At 37.4% G+C, this 11189-nt stretch overlaps 1 protein-coding gene and 1 long non-coding RNA gene across 3 annotated transcripts in view; one reads left to right on the forward strand and one right to left on the reverse strand.

Moving 5' to 3' along the window:
• Positions 1-7232, forward strand: part of LOC107837274 (uncharacterized) — a 15141-nt gene extending 7909 nt beyond the window's left edge. The window contains exons 2-3 of the long non-coding RNA XR_001663294.1: positions 6513-6518; positions 6649-7232. This is a non-coding gene — a long non-coding RNA (uncharacterized LOC107837274). The remainder of the gene's footprint in view (positions 1-6512; positions 6519-6648) is intronic.
• The window catches only part of LOC103144587 (cystatin), a 27024-nt gene extending 16466 nt beyond the window's left edge, over positions 1-10558 (reverse strand). Inside the window, exons 1-5 of one of the 2 annotated variants that reach the window (XM_007561643.2) lie at positions 10441-10552; positions 10185-10335; positions 8134-8285; positions 7949-8050; positions 7594-7859 (exon numbers count right to left, since the gene is read on the reverse strand). In XM_007561643.2, coding sequence (XP_007561705.1) covers positions 7773-7859; positions 7949-8050; positions 8134-8285; positions 10185-10272 — 429 coding nt within the window. In that variant the 5' untranslated portion in view covers positions 10273-10335; positions 10441-10552 and the 3' untranslated portion in view covers positions 7594-7772. Of the gene's footprint in view, positions 1-7593; positions 7860-7948; positions 8051-8133; positions 8286-10184; positions 10336-10440 lie in introns of those variants that run through there. The other variant, XM_016676176.1, reaches the window with a different exon arrangement.
• Between the last annotated feature and the right edge of the window lie 631 nt (positions 10559-11189).

The raw sequence follows: 11189 nt of genomic DNA on the forward strand, positions 1-11189 counted from the left end.
TGCACAGGGTTGGTATCCATAACACACCAACATGTTTTAGAGGGTAAATGTAAGACATACAGTAGAAAAAACAGGTGACTTCCTGTTGGAAGTGGGCGGGGCTAAGGTGATGTCATCAATCGACCAGCTAACTGTGATGAGGGCTGGTCTATAATGAGACATAGAAAGTCTGATGCAGCTGTGACCTTGCATTTTGATGTTATTTCACATTCATGTTTCATGGCGAATAGTCAAAGTTTGGGACCTGCCTCCACATTTGGTCCGGCCCCCTATACAACACCAGAGAGCATTTAGATTTTTTTTATATATACCATATTTCCCGGACTATAAGCCGCTACTTTTTTCCTAAGCTTTGAACCTTGCATCTTATAGCCTGGTGCGGCTTATATGTGGATTTTTCTTCAACCACCAGGGGGCTCTTTAGCAGGAAGTGAATCACTGGAAGTCAAAATTGGAAATAAACGAAGAAAGCGCCCATTAAAATGGAATTATGTTTGAACAGGGAATTGATATTTGAGAATATTGCTGATCAGTTAAATAGCATTGCGGGGAAAAAGAAGATTTTTTTGGTTTTTTAAATTATACTGGGATCATTATGAGAATTTGAGGCATAGATATTAGGATCCAATAGATGGAAGTAGTGCAACAATAATGAATGCAAGCTGCTGTTGAAATCTGAAGAAGAAGAAAGCGCCCATTTTTATTTAGCACATGCTAGTAGCAGACACGAAGGATCAGCACTTTTACTGTTTAGTTACTATTCGGAAACTACCGTAATCAGTTCAGTTAAATCTAAACTTGGCAACTTTTTCTTTTTCAACTGTAATAAATGTGACATTGAATTGACCTGTTATGACTCAAATATTGGGTGTCCGCCCCCCTCTGCTGCTGCATCGTTGTGGAATTCCTGGAGCGGCAGAGATATCTGCGGTTTATAGTCCGGTGCAGCTTATATGTGTATGTTTACGTTTTTTTTTTTGTTTTTGTTTTTTTTTTAACTCTGGGATTGCAGCTTGTAGTGCGGAAAATACGGTATTTATTTCATAAATAGTGTTATTTCCTGACTTTGGTTCTGTGAAGAACCCAGAGGGGGTTATTTGATTGTGCTTTCTGGGAAATACATTTTTACATTTAGGCACTCCTGCAATTGTCACACTTTTTCTGTTACAAACTGACTCCGGCCCCCCACCAGAGAAGGGAAAAGTTATGTGGCCCTCACAGGAAAAAGTTTGGGGAACCCTGTCTTTGCTGATCAGAACTTTGGAACAAAGAAGCAAACAGGGCTTTTCTTCAAGCTTTATTTTGGATTTGAATTTCATTAACTGCACACCTCATATATGATTCCATTAAGATAAAATCCAAAAGGAAATAAGACACGGTAAAAAAGAAGCCCTTTATAAATTCAATTTAACACAATAAAGTGGTGAGTCTTTTTTTTATCCAAAACTAACGTTTCCTCTGCCAAAATATAAAGCACTCTGACAATGATGAATTCATCTGACTTGTAGCTGAAGCAAAACGTCTGACTTGTACTTAATGATATTGCAGTGAGGAGTCATCAGCTGTGGAATAAATCCACAAACACACCACTTATTTGACCATAAAGTCTGCAAGCCACACAGTTATAGAACGTGTCCTTTCTTTTTGCAGAATCATCATCAATTGTTTTCAAATTTATAGACAATTTTGTTACCTATCTTACCATTTACTTAGATTCTCTGTTATCACTAAGGGGTTTCACAGGCTGATGGAAACAAACTACATTCTTTGTTATCTAATAGATTTTCTTAAAAAAAACAAAAAAAGATTTAATATTTTAGCTCTTACATTTGACGATGTGTCAGAATGTTTACATGAAACCACAAAGTTGCACTTTAATGTTGTTTGATTTGTTTCCTGACTGTTGGCCGTGATTTCGTGTTCATGGCTGAACAGTTGAAACTCATCAAACTCTAAACTTAGTTTGGATATGTTTACATTTTAACCACTATATTGTGTTACAAAATTAAACATGTCTATTCAGGACACATTGCATCCATTTCTCTACTTACTGGGTATAATGAGTTCCTCCATAGGCCCAGTTCCCAAACACAGGTTGAAGACTGACAGACATATCAGGAAGGACAATGGCAGAGACATATTTGCTTCCCAACAACTTGCCAGCTACAGACGTTCCCAAGAACTTTGCAAGATACTGGAAAGTCCAGGTCTATTTTATAGGAACCAAACATAAAAAAAGAAACTATTAAATACAACAGAACAGAAGAAAAACAGTTAAATATTGATTACTAACTGTAAAAAGTCCACATCAACCTTATAGATGTCGCTTCAGCTGGGGGGGAAATGGAGCAGAGAAAGAGGGAAACAGCTTCTGTGTTCTCTGAGTGAATGTGTGTTTGTGTGTGTCAGCATTCAAGCTTTTATGTTCAACCAGTCAGTGAAGACCACACCCACCTACAACCTGGGAGTGACGCCATGCATGCTTCTAAGCCATCAGCAGCCTTGGTGAGCATTGGAGGCAAACTGCAGAGTGGGTGTCTGGTGATGTCTCCCTGCTGCAGTTATTCAGGAAACTTCATGTTGAATATGTGGGCATGTCATCTGTTAGTGCCACGTATGTGGGGGTGTGCCTACAATTAGCTTTTTTTATTGTAGTTGAGCAAAAACCTGTTGCTGTACACAGTGAGTCAATGGAGGAAAATTGATCCACATAATAAATAAAAGAACTTAGTTTTTACCTCTCAAACGGTGGATTGGTGTGGCGTCTGCAGTGATGTGAAAACTACCGGTCTGTTGTGGCACTGCAAAAATATGAAGTTAAAAAAAAAACTAACTTAAAAGTAACTTTTTAGCAAGATACAGAAGCTTGTGTTTACTTCCTAATAAATCATTAGTGGCAAAAAAGTACTAATTCCATTGGTACATTATTTTACTTATATCAATATATTTTTCCTATGAGCAATGAGTACTGTCCGAAAGCACAAGGTTGTGGAGACAAGCGGCAAAAACACTTTTCCTGTGAGTAGGAAACCCTTTTTTGCCATTTGTCTCCACAACTTTGTTTATACAGCTACGGCCAATGACTTTTTCATGTCAATCTTTCGTTAAAAAAACTAGATTCATGACTGATAATGATCCATTATTTTCTTTTTAGTGTTTTATGTTGATCACAGTTTGATACTATCTATTTGCTTTCTGGAAATTGACTACAGATTGTCAATTATTCAGATTGTCAATTATTCAAGATTTGGGGATGTAAAATTTAGTAACCCTATAAAAGAGGATATTCTTGCATTTTCTTTTCTGGTCACTAGATTTCCTAGATGTTCCAAAAAATAGTTCATCAAAGTCCACCTTTGGGGCACAGATTTAACTTTTTGCAAAAGTAGTTAAGATCACATTTGCAGGGTGTGGGTTATTTGGCTCAAAGATCAAGAATTGACATGTTGCGGCATCTTGATTAAACAGGCAAATGCTTGGAAACCATCTAAGGTTACTCTAAAATATGTTTTGGTTTTCTTTTGTCATCTATTGTGACAAAATTAAGTAGAAAACAACTTTTAATGGGAGATTTGTTCTGGTAAGTTAACATATAGCATCTAAGAACGCAAGGTTGTAATAAATAATATACATAATGCAATCAAGGAGAAAAGTACCTCAAATAGACCAAGTGGATGAAACAAAAGCCACTTTTGGCTAACCTTGTTTAAATCTTGGTGTATCAATTATTGACTGAGTGAAAGTCAGTCAGATTTTTCTCAAAACACCAAGTTCCTTTTCTTGTGCTCAGGTTGCTCAGTATCTGAACTTGGAGCTACCCATCTTGGATCAGTTTCTGCTCAAACTCAGAGAGGAGGAAAACAGAGAGATTCAAAGGGTCATCAACAAGTAAGTGGGTAATTTTATTCACAAAAAGGATTTTATGTTGCTTCTGGTGTATTATTTTTGAAAAATACTTAACTTTACAAGTGCTGTATCGACATTCATATTTTCAGTACATTTGTCACAGATGCTTAAAGATGCAGTAACACTTGTTGGCCTCTTGGTGGAGCCAGACATCATTTTAACTTCCATGTTTTTTGATTCTCTTGATTTTCACTGATAACTTTCGTGGATTTGTGTTTGTGTCAGGTACCAACACCAGCACAGACTGCTGTCCCATATGCTGAGCTTTAAGATGTCCCCTCATATCTTAAAGCTCAGCATATGGGCTTTAAGTGGTCATACTTCTGAAGTCAGTGTCTAACCACTTCCGAAGTCAGTGGAAGGAAGAAAAAGTATTTCTGAGGAACTAAAATCATCTGAAAACATTTTCTTTTTTGTAACATTTAGATTATGAAAAAAAATTGGGGGGAAAAACAGTATAAAAAAAATGTATGATACAGCACAAAATCCTATAATGGAACTATATTTGTAGCTTTTTTTTCCATAAACTTGATTTTTTTTTTTTTAAGAAAAACTGTGAAGTATTCAGTTGTAAATTTTGATGCCAATATGTTTATTTACTGAATTTTAAAAGTGACAAATAAAACCTTTGTGTTGTTATTTCTGTAAGTTTAAGAACAGATTGCATTCCACTAATTTATATTTAAATTGGTTAGCATTTATCAGATAGAACAAACGAAGATTATTTGCCATAAAAATCTCATGAAAGACCTGTGTGGAATTTAGAAAGTTTCTCATCTCTGTGGGTTAATATAAAATATATGATTTATGTGATATATTATGTATTTATGTTTCACAAGCTTAGGGGCCTTTAAAAGTCAAACTGTAAAACAGGTAGAGTAAGTAAATGCTGAAATGAGGAAAACATTTTCAGTGTAAGACTGTAACGATGACACAGACATCTTATGCCGCTCATAAAAATCCACTGCGCATGTCATGGACTGCCGCGTCCGAGTGAAAGGTGGGCAGGGAGGTGGACGGAAGTGGTGGGAGTAACACAAACACGTAATTGGTAAGTCAAGTTATTGCTTGGATTTTAATCGGTGCATTTTGCATCCAGTGAAAACAAAGATGTTAACAAATAAACTGGACAGTATGCTGGTCATTTAGTGATATTTCCACAGTTGTGTTCTTGACTGGTCTCGAAATAAAATCCCAAGTCCTCAGCGCCCGAGACTGAGACAAGACCGAGACCAAATGCGGTCGAGTCCGAGACGAAACCATCAAAAAATGGTCTGGAGACCGGTCTCGACTACTACAACACTGATATTTAGTCACCATAAAACCAGACAGATGTGGAATCTGAAGCTCAGTCTTCTGTCAGAAATCTGGTTGGAGAGTAATAATGCACCATCACTGGGCTAGAGTAGTTTTAAGACAAACACTACAAACGTCCAAAAAAGTCACAAAAAACTGATAAACCAACGTTTATCCATTTTGCCAACAGTTATAAAAGCTAAACATATGACTTTTTGATTGTTCTCCCAAAAAAATAATCTACACCCAGTTTTACTATTTCCATTGAATTAGGTGCAACATGTTAGGGTGTGTATTAAAGGTTTCTTAAAACCAATCACAATTGTGAACCTATACAAATATACTATACTATATATACTGTTTTTGTTGGTGCACCCCCTCCACCGCCTTCTCTCTCTACTTTTCTTTCTGAGAGGGTGAGACCTGCTCCCAGCTCTCCATCTAATGAGTAAATTGAGTTTTCTAAATCTGCTGTGTATCACCCTGTCCAGAACTGAGGTAAACTGCTGGCCTGTTGAGAAAGACTCGCCTGGTTCCTGACGACCTCCATCCAGGTGTCCCACCCTTCTTCCCCCTGTGAGTTAGTCAGACTGAGAAGCCTGCAGCCAACTAGTTTCACAGACCACACATGTTAACGGTCGCTCTTTGTTACAACCTGCACTTGTTACTGAACCAGGTTGGTTTTAGTGACTCAAGGGTGTTTTACATACAGTTTTGGGGTTAAAGAAGTCTATGAAATGTTTTCCACCGTTTTCTCTCCAGAATAAGGCATCATAGCTATTTTACGACCATCAAAGAACTTTGAGGTGACTCATTAATTGAATGTCCACAACATCTTTTAGATTTTTCTTTATGCTGAATATTTATTAGTAAGACAATTTTGCGAAGGACAGTACAGCTTAATGCAATAGCAGAAATAATCAAATCAGAAAAATCAATCAACCTATCTATCCTATCTTTCCCTAATGCTGACACTGAGAACTAAATAGAGAACCTTTGAGAGATGGACGGTGTATGGAATTTCGAACTCCAGAACCAGCCTGACGATGAAGAACGTGTTCCAGCAGGAGGAGACTTACAACGCTGATTGATCAGGGCAGGTGTCTCTGCATGGATGTGAGGTCACACAGGCCTTAAGTGCTGCCAGGAAGAGTACTGATGTAGAGCTGCAGGTCTTGGATCTTAGAGTGATTTCCTCATGCGTGTTGCGATCCTCAGCTTCTTGTCTTGCAAATCTGAAGCCCCTTCATCTTGTTTCAAGATCTTTCTGGTACGCTGAGATGTAGGCGAGCTGAACGCACGGAAAGAAGGCCCCAGTTCCTCTTCTTCACCTTTGTTCGTTGCCTTTATCGTTGGGGTCTGAATTTAGATAATGAGAGGAGTGCAATTTGAGGCTGATCGGTTGGTCCCCGTGCACAGGACATTCTTCGACTATCTCTGGTTCAGGATCTTCTTCAGCTGCAGAGTTCTTTGTCCATCTCAATTTTGGCTAAAATCTGCCTGGAGGATCCAACCAAAGGTTCCTCTTTTGCTTTCACCTTTTATAGGGTTTCTCCACCCTACAGATACACTTGCATTAGCTGTCACTGTTGTCATGCTTGTATTATTGGCCGTCTGTTTGAATAGATGACCTCGTGTCCATCATTGTCTTAGAGACATTATGACCTGATCTCTGTGTTCATGTCCTGGTGTTGCTCAAATGTCTCCCTAAACTCTATACCTGCACAGTCTTTTTCTTCTAACAGTTTGAGTTGCAACAATCTGTTTCCAAATCATCAAACTCTGAGGTGTTGGTCATCTCTGCTCTCCTTCTAGTTCCTCTTTCCTCTAATCCTTCACCTACTATCTACCTCCAAAACAACATCAGTGATCTCTGATTGCAGCTACATATTTTACATCATTTCAAGTTCAGTATCAAAATCACATCTATAACCTCTTTAGCTTTAGATTTAGCAGTAATTTATAATATTATGATAATCATGCCTGATTAGTTACTCTTATAATCATATTGTGAGTAATTATAGGTGTTCTTATGAAAAGAAACCAGGAATCATCCATTATTCTTATTGTTTGAAACCAAAGTTACAGTTGTTCATTCTTACAAGAGAAAACATTATCAATATAAGTATTTTGCTTTGGGTCTTATTCAATTACTAATTTTGATAAGAATTTCTTATTTAAAACTTTCTTGTATTGAAATAAGGAATAGTCTCAAATATTTCTATAAATCCGCCGGCTGGAAATTTACTTCCTTTTATCATGAAGCCTGCTGTTCCTGTTTCATGGCTTTGCACCTCTCTCTCTCTCTCTCTCTCTCTGCCTGACTATGATTTCTAATGATTAAATACAAAAGGAAATAGGTTAAAAGTAAAGCTTGCATGAGACAAAACAAACACACAACCTCACTGATTTTATTGAAGTTTGATTTTACTTTTGGGTTTAGAGGCTACTTTGTGTAATTCATTTTAAAGGTAACTTCATGTATTGTTACTGATAACCTAAAATCTCCAGCATGGAAATAATGGGATGATCTTTGGTTATCTTGACATTGTAAAAAAGTATTAACCCTTCTATGTAACTTTGTTGCATGTTTTGGTGTTCAGCTCATGTTTGTCGTTGTGGGGGTTCAAAGTCACAAAAAACTGACACTTTACTTGCTGCGAAAGAGAAGACGACAATAAGTGTTGAATGAAAATTGAAACTTTTCTTAATGGTTACATAAAGAACAGAAGGTGAAAAGATTTACCTCTTTGTCCAAATCGCAGCTTTTAATGTCAAGGTTTTGCGTCTTAAGACATTTGGTTCTTCCAAGGATTGCGTCAATTTTAAAGTTGATCATATTGGTTACCTGCAGAAAGAACCAGATAAAACAGTGAATAGAAGTATGTTTTGATAGGGTACATTAAATTTTTTAAGGAAGATCAGTCCAACCTGGGATTTAGCACTGGGAACTGAGACCAGCTTGAACAACTCCTTGTCCTGTGAATCTTTGTTGTACATCTCCACAGCATATTGAGCCGCCCTCTGAACATCTTTTGACTCAAGACTTCTTTCAGACCAACCCCCTAAAAGATGCACTTTTTCTGAAAGACACATGTATATACACTGTAACATACAGCATATCAGTAACAATGTAAACAAAGATCACAGAATAGAGACAAAAACTGTCGAGCTTGAATCAGTTTGTAGGGCTAAAGAAAGGTCAAGAAAGAGTCTCATCATTCTGGCCCTTTTGACCAGCAGTGCAGTGGCTTTATCTCACATCACAGAACCTCTTTTACACAATGAAATAGGAAACTTAAACGGTCACCTTACAGCAGGACAACAACCATAAACAAACAATCCGAGCTACAGGAGAATTGTAAACTTCCTAGTGGAGCGTATGTTTGGATCCTGTGAGTATTTTTCCATTTACCACTTTATTCATGTTGTGAACTCTGTCATGCATGTAACTGGTGTTGACATGATTATTTCAAATTCACACAATTCTTGTTACTTCCACCTTATAAAGATGGAAGTATTTCAACCTTTAAGAAAATGCAACAGCTGTTGCATGTTCCATCCCCATCCAGTCCAAAACGAATTCTCATGTCTAATTGGAATGTGAAGAACTGGGTGTTGATCACACCCAACTTTGTACTTCCTTATTCAGCCTCTTAGCTGATCAGAACTTTGGAACAAAGAGGCAAACAAGGCTTTTCTTCAAGCTTTATTTTGGATTTGAATTTCATTAACTGCACAAATTAATGTCACCACAGATATGGTTTCATTAAAGTAAAACCTCAAAGGAATTATGACACAATAAGGTATTAGATTACAATAAATTATCCTTTTTACATCCAATTTAAAGACCTGCTAAATAGCAGCACTATCTTCTTTTTTTTATCCAAAACTAATGTTTCCTCTGCCAAAATATAAAGCACTCTGACAATGATGAATTCATCTGACTTGTAGTTGAAGCAAAACGTCTGACTTGTACTCAATGATATTGCAGTGAGGAGTCATCAGCTGTGGAATAAATCCACAAACACACAACTTATTTGACCATGAAGTTTCGTTTTTTTAAATAATACTGGGATCATTATGAGAATTTGAGGCATAGATATTAGGATCCAATAGATGGCAGTAGTGCAACAATAATGGATGCAAGATGTCATTGAAATCTAAAGAAGAAGAAGAACGCATCCATTTTTATTTAGCACATGCTAGTAGCAGACACGAGGGATCAGCACTTTTACTGTTATAGTTACTGTTCAGAAACTACCGTAATCAGTTCAATTAAATCTAAACTTGGCAACTTTTTCTTTTTCAACCATAATAAATGTGACATTCAGTTGACCTGTTATGACTCAAATTTTGGGTGTCCACCCCACTCTGCTGCTGCTGCATCGTTGTGGAAAATCTGGAGCAGCAGAGATATCTGCGGTTTATAGTCCGATGCGGCTTATGGTCCGGGAAATACGGTATTTATTTCACAAATAGTGTTATTTTCTGGATTTCTTTCTATGAAGAACCCAGAGGGGGTTATTTGATTGTGCTTTCTGGAAAACAATAAATTTTTACATTTAGGCACTCCTGCAATGGTCACACTTTTTCTGTTACAAACTGACTCCGGCCCCCCACCAGAGAAGGGAAAAGTTATGTGGCCCTCACAGGAAAAAGTTTGGGGAACTCTGACTAAGGGGTTTCAAAGGCTGATGGAAATAAATTAGCTTCTTTGTTAAATAATAGATTTTCTTTAAAAAAAAACATGAATTAATATTTTGACGATGTGTCAGAATGTTTACATGAAACCACAAAGTTGCACTTTGATGTTTGATTTGTTTCCTGACTGTTGGCCATGATTTTGTGTTCATGGCTGAACAGTTGAAACTCATCAAACTCTAAGCTTAGTTTGGATATGTTTACATTTTCACCACTTTGTTGTGTTACAAAATTAAACATGTCTATTCAGGACACATTGCATCCATTTCTCTACTTACTGACTTTAATGAGTTCCTCCACAGGCCCAGTTCCCAAACACAGGTGGAAGACTGACAGACATATCAGGAAGGACAATGGCAGAGACATATTTGCTTTCCAACAACTTGCCAGCTACAGACGTTTCCAAGCAAGATATTGAAAAGTCCAGGTCTATTTTATAGAAACAAAACATAAAAAAATAAACTATTAAATACAACAGAACAGAAGAAAAAGAGTTAGATATTGATTACTAACTGTAAAAAGTCCACCACCAACCTTATAGATGTCACTTCAGCTGGGTTGGAAAATGGAGCAGAGGAAGAGGGAAACAGCTTCTGTGTTCTCTGAGTGAATGTGTGTTTGTGTGTGTCAGCATTCAGGTATGTTCAACCAGTCAGTGAAGACCACACCCACCTACTGCCTGGGAGTGACCATGCATGCTTCTAAGCCATCAGCAGCATTGGTGAACATTGGAGGCAAACTGCAGAGTGGGTGTCTGGTGATGTCTCCCTGCTGCAGTTATTCAGGAAACTAGATGTTGAATGTGTGGGCATGTCATCTGTTAGTGCCACGTCTGTGGGGGTGTGCCTATAATTAGTTTTTTATTGTTGAACAAAAACCTGTTGCTGTACACAGTGAGTCAATGGAGGAAAATATGGTTCGCATAGTAATTCAAAGAACTTAGTTTTTACCTCTCAAACGGTGGATTGGTGTGGCGTCTGCAGTGATGTGAAAACTACCGGTCTGTTGTGGTGGAGAGAGAGCTGCTCACTGCAAAAACACAAAATCTTACCAAGCATTTTTGGTCTAGTTTCTAGTGCAAATATATTAGCACACTTGTTAGTTAGAAGTAACTTTTTAACAAGATAGGCTTGTGTTTACTTCCTAATAGTAATAAATCATTAATGGCAAAAAAGTACTTGTTCCATTGGCAGATTATTTTACTTATAACAAGAAATTTTTCCCATGACATAAACAATGGGTACTGTCCGAAAGCACAAGGTCGTGGAGACAAGTGGCAAAAA

This window comes from Poecilia formosa, unplaced genomic scaffold, assembly GCF_000485575.1.
Source record: "Poecilia formosa unplaced genomic scaffold, Poecilia_formosa-5.1.2 Scaffold129, whole genome shotgun sequence".
NCBI classification, from domain to species: Eukaryota; Metazoa; Chordata; class Actinopteri; order Cyprinodontiformes; family Poeciliidae; genus Poecilia; species Poecilia formosa.